General features: G+C 43.9%; 1 protein-coding gene across 1 annotated transcript in view; it reads right to left on the bottom strand.

Moving 5' to 3' along the window:
- Nucleotides 1-3,909: 3,909 nt before the first annotated feature.
- Nucleotides 3,910-20,537, bottom strand: part of LOC128661478 (serine/threonine-protein kinase 31-like) — an 82,533-nt gene continuing 65,905 nt past the window's right edge. The window contains exons 3-4 of the mRNA XM_053715727.1: nucleotides 19,400-19,525; nucleotides 3,910-3,930 (exon numbers count right to left, since the gene is read on the bottom strand). Coding sequence (XP_053571702.1) covers nucleotides 3,910-3,930; nucleotides 19,400-19,525 — 147 coding nt within the window. The remainder of the gene's footprint in view (nucleotides 3,931-19,399; nucleotides 19,526-20,537) is intronic.

Below are 20,537 nucleotides of genomic sequence, written 5' to 3'. Positions count from 1 at the left end.
ATGACGCAATAAAATGAAGCATTTTCAGCCCCCGCGAGCCTAACAGCCCACAGGGAAAAAAGTCAAATTTTTTGAGGTAAGAAAAATATGATAATTAAAGCATAATCCCAAATATGAAACTGACTGTCTGGAAATAAGGAAAGTTGAACATTCTGAGTCAAGGCAAATAAATGTTTGAATACATATATTTAGAACTTTATAAATAAAGTGCCCAACCATAGCTTAGAGTGTCACAGAAAATAAGACTTACTTACCCCAGGACACTCATCTACATGTTTGTAGAAAGCCAAACCAGTACTGAAACGAGAATCAGTAGAGGAAATGGTAAATATAAGAGTATATCGTCGATCTGAAAAGGGAGGTAAGAGATGAATCTCTACGACCGATAACAGAGAACCTTATGAAATAGACCCCGTAGAAGGAGATCACTGCATTCAATAGGCAATACTCTCCTCACATCCCTCTGACATTCACTGCACGCTGAGAGGAAAACCGGGCTCCAACTTGCTGCGGAGCGCATATCAACGTAGAATCTAGCACAAACTTACTTCACCACCTCCATCGGAGGCAAAGTTTGTAAAACTGATTTGTGGGTGTGGTGAGGGGTGTATTTATAGGCATTTTAAGGTTTGGGAAACTTTGCCCCTCCTGGTAGGAATGTATATCCCATACGTCACTAGCTCATGGACTCTTGTTAATTACATGAAAGAAATTAGATTTGGATGATTGAAAGGACCTTGTAGTAGAAGGTCTAGTCTTAACGGCAGAGTCCAAGGTGGAAAGGATGACATGTCCACTAGATCTGCATACCAGGTCCTGCGTGGCCACGCGCTATCAAGATCACCAATGCTCTCTCCTGCTTGATCTTGGCAATCAGACGAGGGAGCAGAGGAAACGGTGGAAACATATAAGCAAACACCTTCGGATGGAGCTCCCACTCCCCCGGATGAAAAGTCTTTCGACTTAGAAAATCCGCCTCCCAGTTCTCTACACCTGGGATATGGATAGCTGATAGGTGGCAAGAGTGAATCTCTACCCAGCGAATTATCTTTGAGACTTCTAACATCGCTAGGGAACTCCTTGTTTCCCCTTGATGGTTGATGTAAGCCACAGTCGTGATGTTGTCCGACTGAAATCTGATGAACCTCAGAGTTGCTAACTGAGGCCAAGCCTGAAGAGCATTGAATATCACTCTCAGTTCCAGAATATTTATTGGAAGGAGTGACTCCTCCTGAGTCCACGATCCCTGAGCCTTCAGGGAGTTCCAGACTGCACCCCAACCTAGAAGGCTGGCATCTGTCGTTACAATTGTCCAATCTGGCCTGCGAAAGGTCATACCTTTGGACAGATGGACCCGAGATAGTCACAAGAGAAGAGAATCCCTGGTCTCTGGATCCAGATTTAGTAGAGGGGACAAATCTGTGTAATCCCCATTCCACTGACTGAGCATGCAGAGTTGCAGCGGTCTGAGATGTAGGCGTGCAAACGGCACTATGTCCATTGCCGCTACCATTAAGCCGATTACTTCCATGCACTGAGCCACCGAAGGGCGAGGAATGGAATAAAGAACACGGCAGGAATTTAGAAGTTTTGATAACCTGGACTCCGTCAGGTAAATTTTCATTTCTACAGAATCTATCCCTAGGAAGGAAACTCTTGTGAGGGGGGATAGAGAACTCTTTTACTCGTTCACCTTCAACCCATGCAACCTCAGAAATGCCAACACTATGTCTGTATGAGACTTGGCAATTTGGAAGTTTGACGCCTGAATCAGGATGTCGTCTAAATAAGGGGCCACTGCTATGCCCCGCGGCCTTAGAACTGCCAGAAGCGATCCCAGAACTTTCGTAAAAATTCTTGGGGCTGTAGCTAACCCAAAGGGAAGAGCTACAAACTGGTAATGCCTGTCTAGGAAGGCAAACCTGAGAAACCGATGATGATCTTTGTGTATCGGAATGTGAAGATAAGCATCCTTTAAATCCACTGCAGTCATGTATTGACCCTCCTGGATCATAGGTAGGATGGTACGAATAGTCTCCATCTTGAATGATGGAACTCTGAGGAATTTGTTTAAGATCTTTAGATCCAAAATTGGTCTGAAAGTTCCCTCTTTTTTGGGAACCGCAAACAGATTTGAGTAAAATCCCTGTCCCTGTTCCTCCTTTGGAACTGGATGGATCACTCCCATAACTAGGAGGTCTTGTACACAGTGTAAGAATGCCTCTCTCTTCTCTATCTGGTTTGCAGATAATTGTGAAAGGTGAAATCTCCCTTTTGGGGGGGAAGCCTTGAAGTCCAGAAGATATCCCTGGGATATAATTTCCAACGCCCAGGGATCCTGGACATCTCTTGCCCACGCCTGGGCGAAGAGCGAAAGTCTGCCCCCTACTAGATCCGTTACCGGATAGGGGGCCTTAGAGGCAGCAGCAGGCTTTTTGGCCTGCTTACCTTTGTTCCAGGTCTGGTTAGGTCTCCAGACTGTCTTGGACTGAGCAAAAGTTCCCTCTTGTTTTGCATTAGAGGAAGTTGATGCCGCACTTGCCCTGAAGTTTCGAAAGGCACGAAAATTAGACAGTTTGGCCCTTGATTTGGACCTATCCTGAGGAAGGGCATGACCTTTTCCTCCAGTGATATCAGCAATAATTTCCATCAAACCAGGCCCGAATAGGGTCTGCCCCTTGAAGGGAATGTTAAGCAGCTTAGACTTTGAAGTAACGTCAGCTGACCATGATTTAAGCCATAGCGCTCTGCGCGCTTGAATAGCAAAACCAGAATTTTTAGCCGTTAGTTTAGTCAAATGAACAATGGCATCAGAAACAAAAGAATTGGCTAGCTTAAGTGCTCTAAGCTTGTCAAGTATGTCATCCAATGGAGTCACTACCTGTAAAGCCTCTTCCAGAGACTCAAACCAGAACGCCGCAGCAGCAGTGACAGGAGCAATGCATGCAAGAGGCTGTAGGATAAAACCTTGTTGAATAAACATTTTCTTAAGGTAACCCTCTAACTTTTTATCCATTGGATCTAAGAAAGCACAACTGTCCTCGACAGGGATAGTAGTACGCTTAGGAACTGTCTGTCATAAGTCCCGTGTGGTGGCATCTATTGGAAACATTTTTCTAAAAATAGGAGGGGGAGAGAACGGCACACCTGGTCTATCCCATTCCTTAGTAATAATTTCTGTAAACCTTTTAGGTATTGGAAAAACATCAGTGCACACCGGCACTGCATAGTATTTATCCAGTCTACACAATTTCTCTGGCACTGCAATTGTATCACAGTCATTCAGAGTAGCTAAAACCTCCCTGAGCAACACGCGGAAGTGTTCAAGCTTAAATTTAAATGTAGAGCTATCAGAATAAGGTTGCATCATCTTCCCTGAGTCAGAAACATCACCCGCAGAAAGAAGCTCTCCTTCTTCAGCTTCTGCATATTGTGAGGCAGTATCAGACATAGCTCTTAAAGTGTCAGTATGCTCTGTATTTCGTCTAACTCCAGAGCTATCTCGCTTTCCTCTAAATTCAGGTAGTCTGGCTAATACCGCTGACAGTGTATTATCCATGACTGCCGCCATGTCTTGTAAAGTAAACGCTATGGGTGCCCTAGATGTACTTGGCGCCATTTGAGCGCGAGTCCCTTGAGCGGGAGTCAAAGGATCTGACACGTGGGGAGAGTTAGTCGGCATAACTTCCCCCTCGTCAGATTCCTCTGGTGATAAATTTTTTAAAGACAAAATATGATCTTTATTGCTTAAAGTGAAATCAGTACATTTGGTACACATTCTAAGAGGGGGTTTCACCATGGCTTTTAAACATAATGAACAAGGAGTTTCCTCTATGTCAGACATGTTTGTACAGACTAGCAATGAGACTAGCAAGCTTGGAAAACACTTTAAATCAAGTTAACTAGCAATTATAAGAAACGGTACTGTGCCTTTAAGAGAAACAAATTTTGTCAGAATTTGAAAAACAGTGAAAAAAGGCAGTAAATCAAACGAAATTTTTACAGTGTGTATAATAAGCTAACAGAGCATTGCACCCACTTGCAAATGGATGATTAACCCCTTAGTTAAAAAAAACGGATCAAAAAAACGATATAGACGTTTTTTAACAGTCACACCAAACTGCCACAGCCTTGCTGTGGGCCTACCTTCCCCAACAAACTATTTTGGAAAGCCTAAGAGCCCTCTAGAGATGTCCTATAGCATTCAGGGGACTCCTGGAGGAAGCTGGATGTCTCAGTCTGTAAAGGTTACTGCGCAAAAAAGCGCTAAATTAGGCCCCTCCCACTCATAGTAACACAGTGGAAGGCCTCAGGAAACTGTTTCTAGGCAAATTTGTTTGTTCCTGTTCCTTTTGTAAAAATAAATTGAGGAATTTTTTGCAAGGAGACCACCTTGTCTGTGTTCTAGGCAAATTTAAGCCAGCCATGTGGAAAAAAACTAGGCCCTAATAAAGTTTTATCACCAAAGTATATATAAAAACGTTTAAACATGCCAGCAAACATTTTATATTGTAAATATAAAATAGGATTACCTCAGAAAGTAAGCATGATACCAGTCGCTATTAAATCACTGTATTCAGGCTTACCTTACATAAATTTGGTATCAGCAGCATTTTTCTAGCATTCACATCTTCTAGAAAATAATTTTAACTGCACATACCTCATAGCAGGATAACCTGCACGCCATTTCCCCGCTGAAGTTACCTCTCTCTTCAGTCATGTGTGAGAACAGCAATGAATCTTAGTTACAAACTGCTAAGATCATAGAAATCACAGGCAGATTCTTCTATTTTTCTGCCTGGAACAAAATAGTACAACTCCGGTACCATTTAAAAATAATAAACTTTTGATTGAAGCAAAAACAGAATTTATGTTTACCTGATAAATTACTTTCTCCAACGGTGTGTCCGGTCCACGGCGTCATCCTTACTTGTGGGGATATTCTCTTCCCCAACAGGAAATGGCAAAGAGCCCAGCAAAGCTGGTCACATGATCCCTCCTAGGCACCGCCTACCCCAGTCATTCGACCGACGTTAAGGAGGAATATTTGCATAGGAGAAACCATATGATACCGTGGTGACTGTAGTTAAAGAAAATAAATTATCAGACCTGATTAAAAAACCAGGGCGGGCCGTGGACCGGACACACCGTTGGAGAAAGTAATTTATCAGGTAAACATAAATTCTGTTTTCTCCAACATAGGTGTGTCCGGTCCACGGCGTCCCAAAAACAGCCTCAGAAGAAGCAAAAGTATCAAACTTGTAAAATTTGGTAAAAGTGTGCAGTGAAGACCAAGTCGCTGCCCTACATATCTGATCAACAGAAGCCTCGTTCTTGAAGGCCCATGTGGAAGCCACAGCCCTAGTGGAATGAGCTGTGATTCTTTCAGGAGGCTGCCGTCCGGCAGTCTCGTAAGCCAATCTGATGATGCTTTTAATCCAAAAAGAGAGAGAGGTAGAAGTTGCTTTTTGACCTCTCCTTTTACCAGAATAAACAACAAACAAGGAAGATGTTTGTCTAAAATCCTTTGTAGCATCTAAATAGAATTTTAGAGCGCGAACAACATCCAAATTGTGCAACAAACGTTCCTTCTTCGAAACTGGTTTCGGACACAAAGAAGGCACGACTATCTCCTGGTTAATGTTTTTGTTAGAAACAACTTTTGGAAGAAAACCAGGTTTAGTACGTAAAACCACCTTATCTGCATGGAACACCAGATAAGGAGGAGAACACTGCAGAGCAGATAATTCTGAAACTCTTCTGGCAGAAGAAATTGCAACCAAAAACAAAACTTTCCAAGATAATAACTTAATATCAACGGAATGTAAGGGTTCAAACGGAACCCCCTGAAGAACTGAAAGAACTAAGTTGAGACTCCAAGGGGGAGTCAAAGGTTTGTAAACAGGCTTAATTCTAACCAGAGCCTGAACAAAGGCTTGAACATCTGGCACAGCTGCCAGCTTTTTGTGGAGTAACACAGACAAGGCAGAAATCTGTCCCTTCAAGGAACTTGCAGATAATCCTTTCTCCAATCCTTCTTGAAGAAAGGATAGAATCTTAGGAATCTTTACCTTGTCCCAAGGGAATCCTTTAGATTCACACCAACAGATATATTTTTTCCATATTTTGTGGTAAATTTTTCTAGTTACAGGCTTTCTGGCCTGAACAAGAGTATCAATAACAGAATCTGAGAACCCTCGTTTTGATAAGATCAAGCGTTCAATCTCCAAGCAGTCAGCTGGAGTGAGACCAGATTCGGATGTTCGAACGGACCTTGAACAAGAAGGTCTCGTCTCAAAGGTAGCTTCCATGGTGGAGCCGATGACATATTCACCAGATCTGCATACCAAGTCCTGCGTGGCCACGCAGGAGCTATCAAGATCACCGACGCCCTCTCCTGATGGATCCTGGCTACCAGCCTGGGGATGAGAGGAAACAGCGGGAATACATAAGCTAGTTTGAAGGTCCAAGGTGCTACTAGTGCATCCACTAGAGTCGCCTTGGGATCCCTGGATCTGGATCCGTAGCAAGGAACCTTGAAGTTCTGACGAGAGGCCATCAGATCCATGTCTGGAATGCCCCACAGTTGAGTAATTTGGGCAAAGATTTCCGGATGGAGTTCCCACTCCCCCGGATGTAATGTCTGACGACTCAGAAAATCGGCTTCCCAATTTTCCACTCCTGGGATGTGGATTGCAGACAGGTGGCAGGAGTGAGTCTCCGCCCATTGAATGATTTTGGTCACTTCTTCCATCGCCAGGGAACTCCTTGTTCCCCCCTGATGGTTGATGTATGCAACAGTCGTCATGTTGTCTGATTGAAACCGTATGAACTTGGCCTTTGCTAGCTGAGGCCAAGCCTTGAGAGCATTGAATATCGCTCTCAGTTCCAGAATATTTATCGGTAGAAGAGATTCTTCCCGAGACCAAAGACCCTGAGCTTTCAGGGATCCCCAGACCGCGCCCCAGCCCATCAGACTGGCGTCGGTCGTGACAATGACCCACTCTGGTCTGCGGAAGGTCATCCCTTGTGACAGGTTGTCCAGGGACAGCCACCAACGGAGTGAGTCTCTGGTCCTCTGATTTACTTGTATCTTCGGAGACAAGTCTGTATAGTCCCCATTCCACTGACTGAGCATGCACAGTTGTAATGGTCTTAGATGAATGCGCGCAAAAGGAACTATGTCCATTGCCGCTACCATCAAACCTATTACTTCCATGCACTGCGCTATGGAAGGAAGAGGAACGGAATGAAGTGTCCGACAAGAGTTTAGAAGTTTTGTTTTTCTGGCCTCTGTCAGAAAAATCCTCATTTCTAAGGAGTCTATTATTGTTCCCAAGAAGGGAACCCTTGTCGACGGAGATAGAGAACTCTTTTCCACGTTCACTTTCCATCCGTGAGATCTGAGAAAGGCCAGGACTATGTCCGTGTGAGCCTTTGCTTGAGGAAGGGACGACGCTTGAATCAGAATGTCGTCCAAGTAAGGTACTACTGCAATGCCCCTTGGTCTTAGCACCGCTAGAAGGGACCCTAGTACCTTTGTGAAAATCCTTGGAGCAGTGGCTAATCCGAAAGGAAGCGCCACGAACTGGTAATGCTTGTCCAGGAATGCGAACCTTAGGAACCGATGATGTTCCTTGTGGATAGGAATATGTAGATACGCATCCTTTAAATCCACCGTGTTCATGAATTGACCTTCCTGGATGGAAGGAAGAATTGTTCGAATGGTTTCCATTTTGAACGATGGAACCTTGAGAAACTTGTTTAAGATCTTGAGATCTAAGATTGGTCTGAACGTTCCCTCTTTTTTGGGAACTATGAACAGATTGGAGTAGAACCCCATCCCTTGTTCTCCTAATGGAACAGGATGAATCACTCCCATTTTTAACAGGTCTTCTACACAATGTAAGAATGCCTGTCTTTTTATGTGGTCTGAAGACAATTGAGACCTGTGGAACCTCCCCCTTGGGGGAAGCCCCTTGAATTCCAGAAGATAACCTTGGGAGACTATTTCTAGTGCCCAAGGATCCAGAACATCTCTTGCCCAAGCCTGAGCGAAGAGAGAGAGTCTGCCCCCCACCCGATCCGGTCCCGGATCGGGGGCCAACATTTCATGCTGTCTTGGTAGCAGTGGCAGGTTTCTTGGCCTGCTTTCCCTTGTTCCAGCCTTGCATTGGTCTCCAGGCTGGCTTGGCTTGAGAAGTATTACCCTCTTGCTTAGAGGACGTAGCACTTGGGGCTGGTCCGTTTCTACGAAAGGGACGAAAATTAGGTTTATTTTTGGCCTTGAAAGACCTATCCTGAGGAAGGGCGTGGCCCTTACCCCCAGTGATATCAGAGATAATCTCTTTCAAGTCAGGGCCAAACAGTGTTTTCCCCTTGAAAGGAATGTTAAGGAGTTTGTTCTTGGAAGACGCATCAGCTGACCAAGATTTCAACCAAAGCGCTCTGCGCGCCACAATAGCAAACCCAGAATTCTTTGCCGCTAACCTAGCCAATTGCAAAGTGGCGTCTAGGGTGAAAGAATTAGCCAATTTGAGAGCACGGCCATAAGTCCTTTCTGGGGTCGACCATAGGGAACAATTTTTTAAATATGGGGGGAGGGACGAAAGGTATACCGGGCCTTTCCCATTCTTTATTTACAATGTCCGCCACCCGCTTGGGTATAGGAAAAGCTTCTGGGAGCCCCGGGACCTCTAGGAACTTGTCCATTTTACATAGTTTCTCTGGGATGATCAAATTCTCACAATCATCCAGAGTGGATAATACCTCCTTAAGCAGAGCGCGGAGATGTTCCAACTTAAATTTAAATGTAATCACATCGGGTTCAGCTTGTTGAGAAATTTTCCCTGAATCTGAAATTTCTCCCTCAGACAAAACCTCCCTGGCCCCCTCAGACTGGAGTAGGGGCATTTCAGAACCATTATCATCAGCGTCCTCATGCTCTTCAGTATCTAAAACAGAGCAGTCACGCTTACGCTGATAAGTGGGCATTTTGGCTAAAATGTTTTTGATAGAATTATCCATTACAGCCGTTAATTGTTGCATAGTAAGGAGTATTGGCGCGCTAGATGTACTAGGGGCCTCCTGAGTGGGCAAGACTCGTGTAGACGAAGGAGGGAATGATGCAGTACCATGCTTACTCCCCTCACTTGAGGAATCATCTTGGGCATCATTTTCAGTGTCACATAAATCACATTTATTTAAATGAGAAGGAACCCTGGCTTCCCCACATTCAGAACACAGTCTATCTGGTAGTTCAGACATGTTAAACAGGCATAAACTTGATAAGGAAGTACAAAAAACGTTTTAAAATAAAATCGTTACTGTCACTTTAAATTTTAAACTGAACACACTTTATTACTGCAATTGCGAAAAAGTATGAAGGAATTGTTCAAAATTCACCAAAATTTCACCACAGTGTCTTAAAGCTTTAAAAGTATTGCACACCAAATTTGGAAGCTTTAACCCTTAAAATAACGGAACCGGAGCCGTTTTTAACTTTAACCCCTTTACAGTCCCTGGTATCTGCTTTGCTGAGACCCAACCAAGCCCAAAGGGGAATACGATACCAAATGACGCCTTCAGAAAGTCTTTTCTATGTATCAGAGCTCCTCACACATGCGACTGCATGTCATGCCTCTCAAAAACAAGTGCGAAAATGAGGCTCTGCCTATGATTAGGGAAAGCCCCTAAAGAATAAGGTGTCTAAAACAGTGCCTGCCGATATTATTTTACCAAAATACCCAGATTAAAATGATTCCTCAAGGCTAAATATGTGTAATATATGAAGCGATTTAGCCCAGAAAATGTCTACAGTCTTAATAAGCCCTTGTGAAGCCCTTATTTACTGTCTGAATAAAAATGGCTTACCGGATCCCATAGGGAAAATGACAGCTTCCAGCATTACATCGTCTTGTTAGAATGTGTCATACCTCAAGCAGCAAAAGACTGCTCACTGTTCCCCCAACTGAAGTTAATTCCTCTCAACAGTCCTGTGTGGAACAGCCATGGATTTTAGTAACGGTTGCTAAAATCATTTTCCTCTTACAAACAGAAATCTTCATCTCTTTTCTGTTTCAGAGTAAATAGTACATACCAGCACTATTTTAAAATAACAAACTCTTGATTGAATAATAAAAACTACAGTTAAACACTAAAAAACTCTAAGCCATCTCCGTGGAGATGTTGCCTGTACAACGGCAAAGAGAATGACTGGGGTAGGCGGAGCCTAGGAGGGATCATGTGACCAGCTTTGCTGGGCTCTTTGCCATTTCCTGTTGGGGAAGAGAATATCCCCACAAGTAAGGATGACGCCGTGGACCGGACACACCTATGTTGGAGAAATAACAGCTACATTTCACCACTTTCTCTCTTACTACCTCCATGCTTGTTGAGAGTTGCAAGAGAATGACTGAATATGGCAGTTAGGGGAGGAGCTATATAGACAGCTCTGCTGTGGGTGTCCTCTTGCAACTTCCTGTTGGGAATGATAATATCCCACAAGTAATGGATGATCCGTGGACTGGATACACCTTACAAGAGAAATAAGGACTGAAACAATCCTTCCCACCTCACGGACCCACAGGTCCTCTTCAATGCTTAGCTTAACATGAAAACAAGCAATGATAACCTGAGCACTCAGCGTTTCTACCGAACCAGCAGAGCACAACAGCGCCACATGTCTGAACAGCCGCAAGATTGAACGAAACCGACAGGACCAGCCTGCACATAGGGTCCCAACCGGCAAGCTGCGTAAATTATCCCTCATAGGGGAAAAAAAACAGAAAACAGACATATGTAACAGAGGACTAACATGTCCAACAACTTCCAAAGAAGTAATAAAGAGTATCAATCCCAGAAGATTCCCGAAGGAAACAAAAACAAATACAAGACATCCCATTGGATATAAATAAAATATAAGGCAACCCGGAGGTTAATGCCCAAAAAGACACAGGCCTACCAACCAGAACCCTATATCACAAAACTGGGGAAGATCTCAAACAAATGACAATCAGGAGATTATTACATCCCCACATGTCTAAGGTGCACCATTCGAATTATCAGACTGAAAATCTCCGTATCTGGTAACGATAGGGTCATTCAATAATTGAAAAACATGTCTGAGCAACACGCAATGGCGCGCAATCCTGTAACGGAAGGCACAACACTCAGGGACAGATACCCCCGCATGGAACTGTAGAGGCCCTCCCCAAGGCGGAAGGCCCGGGACAATAGGGAACAAGCACATTCTCAAAAAAATATTTGGACTCTGCAGACTAACAATCGGCAACATTACGTGGAAGCGAAAACGTGCTGCAATCTCTGGGGGAAACATGCCACCCCGCATGGAGGAACCATAAACTAGGTTACCCGCATGTGCAGAAGTATGATTTGGTAGGAAACTCGCCTCTTGGAGGACAGGACCCCCAGAGGCAGATGGCTCAGCAGTCCCATGATTCCCCGAGCCCGATGAACCAGGCGCTCTGAAATGGCATACGGAAAAAAACTGGTTGACAGGCGTCAACGAAGCCACTCCAGATTCATCACCGGACACAGAATCTGAAATCAAAATAGTCTCAGTATCAGAATCCTCTGTAACTGAATCTGAAATTAACACAGTCTCGGCATCAGAATCCTCCATAACTGGATAGAGGTTTTTTAAATATGGATTAAAGTAGTAAAAACTAATACGGCCCCTGACACCCCCAATGGCTGGGGCACTCACCACCTCCTATGACCAGACCCCTGCGGACTAGAATTTTTTCCTTTGCCACGCCGTCGGGAATGCGGAAATGGAAAACCGGAACATAGCCATGCCCGAGCACAAGTTGAACCATACAGTCCAAAACCAGTGCGCCCAACCAAAAGGCTGCATCACTTCCAAAAAGGCCTCACGTTCCAACCACGAGCCCAGTAAACATTGCACATAAGCAGGTTGAATCACATAACAATAACCAACATGATTATAAACCCCCCTGTTCCATAATCCCCCTCAGGAGATATTAACCCTTGATTCCAAAATACTAAAAGAGACTCACTGAGACCCTTATGTATAAGTTAGACCCGCAAGGTGGTAGCCTCTCGGGAAACAATCTTACCGGATTCAACAGGAACACGGCCCTTCAAGTGTGATGGATAGTAGCATCGCTTCCGCCATGGACTTGAGAGAAGAAAGCAGGCAGTGGAGCAAAGTTCAACAACGCTGATTGCTTGAGGAGCTGTTAATATGAGTCGGATTGGTTTCACAGAAAGAAACTCCCTGCATCTCCGGACTCTAACTTTCATCCAAGCCCTCACTGAGAGACTGACAAAACTACTAAAAACTCCTGTCCCATGCCGAAGAGTGCTACCCTCAATAAGAGGCAAAAAAATATATAAAATTCTGACACTTCTCTGCCATCCTACTGGGACGAAAGGCAAAGAATGACTGGGAAATGAGGGGAGTGGGAGGAGTATTTAAGCCTTTGGCTGGGTTGTCTTTGCCTTCTCCTGGTGGCCAGGTTTTTATTTCCCAAAAGTAATGAATGCAGCTGTGGACTCTTTCCATTTAAGAAGAAAAACACACAAAAAAAATATTAGGCATAATAAAATCCCCCCTGTTCAAAAGCCCCCTTCCAAAGGTATTACCCAAGATTCCATAAAGATAAAAGGAGCCACACTGTGACCCTGTCTTCTTACGTTGTCAAATATATATATAAATGAAACAATCTTACCAGAATCAACACTGTGGAACAGGGACACAGCCTTTCAAGTGTGACAGGGTAGTAGCATCGCTCCTGATATGGACTTGAGAGAAGAAAAGCAGGCAGCAAAACTCGTCAACGCTGATTGCTAATGGAGCTGTTAAACTGAATCGGGATGGGTTCACAGAAAGACTCTCCCTGCATCTCTGGACTCTAACATTCACCAATGCTCTCACTGAGAGGCTGACAGGGCTACTTGAAACTCCAGTCCCATTTTGAAGAGTATTACCATCCATAAGAGACTACTCCGTATCTTGTGACACTTCTCTGCTAACCTCCTGTAACGAAAGGCAAAGAATGACTGGGGGATGAGGGGAGTGGGGGAGGTATTTAAGACTTTGGCTAGGGTGTCTTTGCCTCCTCCTGGTGGCCAGGTTCTTAATTCCCACAAGTAATGAATGAAGCAGTGGACTCTCTTCCCATTAAGATGGAAATGGATGTCTGTCAACAGAACTGAAATAAGGGGGCAGTTTGCAGAGGCTTAGACACAAGAGGTAAAAACAGAATTTATGTTTACCTGATAAATTACTTTCTCCAACGGTGTGTCCGGTCCACGGCGTCATCCTTACTTGTGGGATATTCTCTTCCCCAACAGGAAATGGCAAAGAGCCCAGCAAAGCTGGTCACATGATCCCTCCTAGGCTCCGCCTTCCCCAGTCATTCGACCGACGTAAAGGAGGAATATTTGCATAGGAGAAACCATATGATACCGTGGTGACTGTAGTTAAAGAAAATAAATTATCAGACCTGATTAAAAAACCAGGGCGGGCCGTGGACCGGACACACCGTTGGAGAAAGTAATTTATCAGGTAAACATAAATTCTGTTTTCTCCAACATAGGTGTGTCCGGTCCACGGCGTCATCCTTACTTGTGGGAACCAATACCAAAGCTTTAGGACACGGATGAAGGGAGGGAGCAAATCAGGTCACCTAAATGGAAGGCACCACGGCTTGCAAAACCTTTCTCCCAAAAATAGCCTCAGAAGAAGCAAAAGTATCAAACTTGTAAAATTTGGTAAAAGTGTGCAGTGAAGACCAAGTCGCTGCCTTACATATCTGATCAACAGAAGCCTCGTTCTTGAAGGCCCATGTGGAAGCCACAGCCCTAGTGGAATGAGCTGTGATTCTTTCAGGAGGCTGCCGTCCGGCAGTCTCGTAAGCCAATCTGATGATGCTTTTAATCCAAAAAGAGAGAGAGGTAGAAGTTGCTTTTTGACCTCTCCTTTTACCAGAATAAACAACAAACAAGGAAGATGTTTGTCTAAAATCCTTTGTAGCATCTAAATAGAATTTTAGAGCGCGGACAACATCCAAATTGTGCAACAAACGTTCCTTCTTTGAAACTGGATTCGGACACAAAGAAGGCACGACTATCTCCTGGTTAATGTTTTTGTTAGAAACAACTTTCGGAAGAAAACCAGGTTTAGTACGTAAAACCACCTTATCTGCATGGAACACCAGATAAGGAGGAGAACACTGCAGAGCAGATAATTCTGAAACTCTTCTAGCAGAAGAAATTGCAACCAAAAACAAAACTTTCCAAGATAATAACTTAATATCAACGGAATGTAAGGGTTCAAACGGAACCCCCTGAAGAACTGAAAGAACTAAATTGAGACTCCAAGGAGGAGTCAAAGGTTTGTAAACAGGCTTGATTCTAACCAGAGCCTGAACAAAGGCTTGAACATCTGGCACAGCTGCCAGCTTTTTGTGAAGTAACACAGACAAGGCAGAAATCTGTCCCTTCAAGGAACTTGCAGATAATCCTTTCTCCAATCCTTCTTGAAGAAAGGATAGAATCTTAGGAATTTTTACCTTGTCCCAAGGGAATCCTTTAGATTCACACCAACCGATATATTTTTTCCATATTTTGTGGTAAATTTTTCTAGTTACAGGCTTTCTGGCCTGAACAAGAGTATCAATAACAGAATCTGAGAACCCTCGCTTTGATAAGATCAAGCGTTCAATCTCCAAGCAGTCAGTTGGAGTGAGACCAGATTCGGATGTTCGAACGGACCTTGAACAAGAAGGTCTCGTCTCAAAGGTAGCTTCCATGGTGGAGCCGATGACATATTCACCAGGTCTGCATACCAAGTCCTGCATGGCCACGCAGGAGCTATCAAGATCACCGATGCCCTCTCCTGATTGATCCTGGCTACCAGCCTGGGGATGAGAGGAAACGGCGGGAATACATAAGCTAGTTTGAAGGTCCAAGGTGCTACTAGTGCATCTACTAGAGTCGCCTTGGGATCCCTGGATCTGGACCCGTAGCAAGGAACCTTGAAGTTCTGACGAGAGGCCATCAGATCCATGTCTGGAATGCCCCACAGTTGAGTAATTTGGGCAAAGATTTCCGGATGGAGTTCCCACTCCCCCGGATGTAATGTCTGACGACTCAGAAAATCCGCTTCCCAATTTTCCACTCCTGGGATGTGGATTGCAGACAAGTGGCAGGAGTGAGTCTCCGCCCATTGAATGATTTTGGTCACTTCTTCCATCGCCAGTGAACTCCTTGTTCCCCCCTGATGGTTGATGTACGCAACAGTCGTCATGTTGTCTGATTGAAACCGTATGAACTTGGCCTTTGCTAGCTGAGGCCAAGCCTTGAGAGCATTGAGTATCGCTCTCAGTTCCAGAATATTTATCGGTAGAAGAGATTCTTCCCGAGACCAAAGACCCTGAGCTTTCAGGGGTCCCCAGACCGCGCCCCAGCCCATCAGACTGGCGTCGGTCGTGACAATGACCCACTCTGGTCTGCGGAAGCTCATCCCCTGTGACAGGTTGTCCAGGGACAGCCACCAACGGAGTGAATCTCTGGTCCTCTGATTTACTTGTATCGTCGGAGACAAGTCTGTATAGTCCCCATTCCACTGACTGAGCATGCACAGTTGTAATGGTCTTAGATGAATGCGCGCAAAAGGAACTATGTCCATTGCCGCTACCATCAAACCTATCACTTCCATGCACTGCGCTATGGAAGGAAGAGGAACGGAATGAAGTATTTGACAAGAGTTTAGAAGTTTTGTTTTTCTGGCCTCTGTCAGAAAAATCCTCATTTCTAAGGAGTCTATTATTGTTCCCAAGAAGGGAACCCTCGTTGACGGAGATAGAGAACTCTTTTCTACGTTCACTTTCCATCCGTGAGATCTGAGAAAGGCCAGGACAATGTCCGTGTGAGCCTTTGCTTGAGGAAGGGACGACGCTTGAATCAGAATGTCGTCCAAGTAAGGTACTACTGCAATGCCCCTTGGTCTTAGCACCGCTAGAAGGGACCCTAGTACCTTTGTGAAAATCCTTGGAGCAGTGGCTAATCCGAACGGAAGTGCCACGAACTGGTAATGCTTGTCCAGGAATGCGAACCTTAGGAACCGATGATGTTCCTTGTGGATAGGAATATGTAGATACGCATCCTTTAAATCCACCGTGGTCATGAATTGACCTTCCTGGATGGAAGGAAGAATTGTTCGAATGGTTTCCATTTTGAACGATGGAACCTTGAGAAACTTGTTTAGGATCTTGAGATCTAAGATTGGTCTGAACGTTCCCTCTTTTTTGGGAACTACGAACAGATTGGAACAGGATGAATCACTCCCATTTTTAACAGGTCTTCTACACAATGTAAGAATGCCTGTTTTTTTATGTGGTCTGAAGACAATTGAGACCTGTGGAACCTCCCCCTTGGGGGAAGCCCCTTGAATTCCAGAAGATAACCTTGGGAGACTATTTCTAGCGCCCAAGGATCCAGAACATCTCTTGCCCAAGCCTGAGCGAAGAGAGAGAGTCTGCCCCCCACCAGATCCGGTCCCAGATCGGGGGCCAACATCTCATGCTGTCTTGGTAGCAGTGGCAGGTTTCTTGGCCTGCTTTCCCTTGTTCCAGCCTTGCATTGGTCTCCAGGCTGGCTTGGCTTGAGAAGTATTACCCTCTTGCTTAGAGGACGTAGCACTTGGGGCTGGTCCGTTTCTACGAAAGGGACGAAAATTAGGTTTATTTTTGGCCTTGAAAGACCTATCCTGAGGAAGGGCGTGGCCCTTGCCCCCAGTGATATCAGAGATAATCTCTTTCAAGTCAGGGCCAAACAGCGTTTTCCCCTTGAAAGGAATGTTAAGCAATTTGTTCTTGGAAGACGCATCCGCTGACCAAGATTTTAACCAAAGCGCTCTGCGCGCCACAATAGCAAACCCAGAATTTTTCGCCGCTAACCTAGCCAATTGCAAAGTGGCGTCTAGGGTGAAAGAATTAGCCAATTTGAGAGCACGGATTCTGTCCATAATCTCCTCATAAGAAGGAGAATTACTGGTGATCGCCTTTTCTAGCTCATCGAACCAGAAACACGCGGCTGTAGTGACAGGGACAATGCATGAAATTGGTTGTAGAAGGTAACCTTGCTGAACAAACATCTTTTTAAGCAAACCTAATTTTTTATCCATAGGATCTTTGAAAGCACAACTATCTTCTATGGGTATAGTGGTGCGTTTGTTTAGAGTAGAAACCGCCCCCTTGACCTTGGGGACTGTCTGCCATAAGTCCTTTCTGGGGTCGACCATAGGAAACAATTTTTTAAATATGGGGGGAGGGACGAAAGGTATACCGGGCCTTTCCCATTCTTTATTTACAATGTCCGCCACCCGCTTGGGTATAGGAAAAGCTTCGGGGGGCCCCGGGACCTCTAGGAACTTGTCCATTTTACATAGTTTCTCTGGGATGACCAAATTCTCACAATCATCCAGAGTGGATAACACCTCCTTAAGCAGAGCGCGGAGATGTTCCAACTGAAATTTAAATGTAATCACATCAGGTTCAGCTTGTTGAGAAATTTTCCCTGAATCTGAAATTTCTCCCTCAGACAAAACCTCCCTGGCCCCCTCAGACTGGTGTAGGGGCTCTTCAGAAACAATATCATCAGCGTCCTCATGCTCTTCAGTATTTTCTAAAACAGAGCAGTCGCGCTTTCGCTGATAAGTGGGCATTTTGGCTAAAATGTTTTTGATAGAATTATCCATTACAGCTGTTAATTGTTGCATAGTAAGGAGTATTGGCGCGCTAGATGTACTAGGGGCCTCCTGTGTGGGCAAGACTGGTGTAGACGAAGGAGGGGATGATGCAGTACCATGCTTACTCCCCTCACTTGAGGAATCATCTTGGGCATCATTTTCTCTAAATTTTGTGTCACATAAATCACATCTATTTAAATGAGAAGGAACCTTGGCTTCCCCACATTCAGAACACAGTCTATCTGGCAGTTCAGACATGTTAAACAGGCATAAACTTGATAACAAAGTACAAAAAACGTTTTAAAATAAAACCGTTACTGTCACTTTAAATTTTAAACTGAACACACTTTATTACTGCAATTGCGAAAAAGTATGAAGGAATTGTTCAAAATTCACCAAAATTTCACCACAGTGTCTTAAAGCCTTAAAAGTATTGCACACCAAATTTGGAAGCTTTAACCCTTAAAATAACGGAACCGGAGCCGTTTTTATATTTAACCCCTTTACAGTCCCTGGTATCTGCTTTGCTGAGACCCAACCAAGCCCAAAGGGGAATACGATACCAAATGACGCCTTCAGAAAGTCTTTTCTATGTATCAGAGCTCCTCACACATGCATCTGCATGTCATGCCTCTCAAAAACAAGTGCGCAATACAGGCGCGAAAATGAGACTCTGCCTATGATTAGGGAAAGCCCCTAGAGCATAAGGTGTCCAATACAGTGCCTGCCGATTATTTTACAAAATTCCCAAGATTAAAATAATTCCTCAAGGCTATGGAGTATAAAATATGTTTATATATAAATCGATTTAGCCCAGAAAATGTCTACAGTCTTAAAAAGCCCTTGTGAAGCCCTTATTTACTGTCTGTAATAAAAATGGCTTACCGGATCCCATAGGGAAAATGACAGCTTCCAGCATTACATCGTCTTGTTAGAATGTGTCATACCTCAAGCAGCAAAAGTCTGCTCACTGTTCCCCCAACTGAAGTTAATTCCTCTCAACAGTCCTGTGTGGAACAGCCATCGATTTTAGTAACGGTTGCTAAAATCATTTTCCTCTTACAAACAGAAATCTTCATCTCTTTTCTGTTTCAGAGTAAATAGTACATACCAGCACTATTTTAAAATAACAAACTCTTGATTGAATAATAAAAACTACAGTTAAACACTAAAAAACTCTAAGCCATCTCCGTGGAGATGTTGCCTGTACAACGGCAAAGAGAATGACTGGGGAAGGCGGAGCCTAGGAGGGATCATGTGACCAGCTTTGCTGGGCTCTTTGCCATTTCCTGTTGGGGAAGAGAATATCCCACAAGGATGACGCCGTGGACCGGACACACCTATGTTGGAGAAAAGTGTATTTATATAACTGTGTTAGTTATGCCAAACTAGGGAATGGGTAATAAAGGGATGAGATATCTTTTTAAACAATAAATATTCTGGTGTAGTCTGTCCCTTTAAAAACAGGATTCACTATAACAATTGTATTTTCTATTAACATAATTTGACACTTATCCTTTCCCAAAATTATTCTCTACATTAGATATTTTTTTCTACACTTCAGTAAACAAACAATCTTGCCACTATATATCAAGAAAATGTACAGAAATTAGTTTCAGAAGTCCCAGCATAATAAACCGATCAAGGTAATAAACCTACCTTGCAAAAGAAAATGTAAATCAACGGCATTAGTCCAGAGTCCTCCTTTGATTCAGACCATGCTTTATGATATTGTGAAGCTCTTTCAATTACTTTTTCTTCTGTATCCATACCAACTGAATAGCCCTTTTAAAAGAAAAACAAGTTAGTATACATTTATTTCTCTGCTGGGTGTGTCTGTTTTCAACCAACAGGACAGAAGACATAGATTCACCTAGTTTTACCCTTGGATGTAAATCATGACCTATTGCCATAAAAGGTCTAAAAAAGACATGCAGTTTTGTTTGAGATGGAGAGAAGCTTTAAAAGAACCCCTAAAGCTGAATCTGCCTGACCTAGGAGCCCCCCTTTCAAATGAAGATTCTCTTGAACCCTTAGCATGCAGGTAATCCCCGTTAACATAAAGCAACAATTTTTTTAAAAATGTTATGCTGCCTCTTTCTTTGACACTGAATTAGAGGACAACGAAACCCTATATTTGAAAGAAGGAATTCCCCTCGTTTGAATAGGGGGTTACATGGTCCCTTAATTTCCTTGCAATTTTCATGGTAATAGTGATCATCTGTCCTAATTAGGTAAAAGGGAGGTGATTTCTAAGGAGAATGGATACTCTTAGAGCTCCTATCACCCCTGATAAGCCACAAAGAAGGCAGAGTCTATTTTCAAATGAGGAAGCACATGTTCTGGAGGGCTTTCAGGTGTTTACTGTGGCAACAGTAATCATCTGATTATGAATATGGTACACGCATGGGCAGTGGGTTAATCCCTCTATTACATGCAAGGGTGTGAGACCCCTTGATTGGAACTGGGTATGGACGTATGGCATCTGAGTGGTACTGTGTCTATCTGGCTGCAATAGGATTTCCATAGCACTAACAAACTTCTATAAGCATTGGCCTATGTGAAACACGTGTCAGGGGACCGGCTACTGAGAGCGTTCTCTCGCATTTTAATAAACTTACTCTGTCTGCCAGTAAAATACGTTAATGTGTGATTGACATATTTCTGTGTATGTGATCGTTGACTCTGGCTATTATATTGAAGCTATGTACAGCTCTTATAGCACAAGGCAAGATAACTGTAAATACAACTCCCGCTATAGGAGTTTAGTTGAGAAGTGACAAACAGGGATCCTGTA

The sequence above is a fragment of the Bombina bombina genome, chromosome 5 (assembly GCF_027579735.1).
Source record: "Bombina bombina isolate aBomBom1 chromosome 5, aBomBom1.pri, whole genome shotgun sequence".
NCBI lineage: Eukaryota > Metazoa > Chordata > Amphibia > Anura > Bombinatoridae > Bombina > Bombina bombina.
This window is presented reverse-complemented; position numbering and strand designations above follow the sequence as displayed.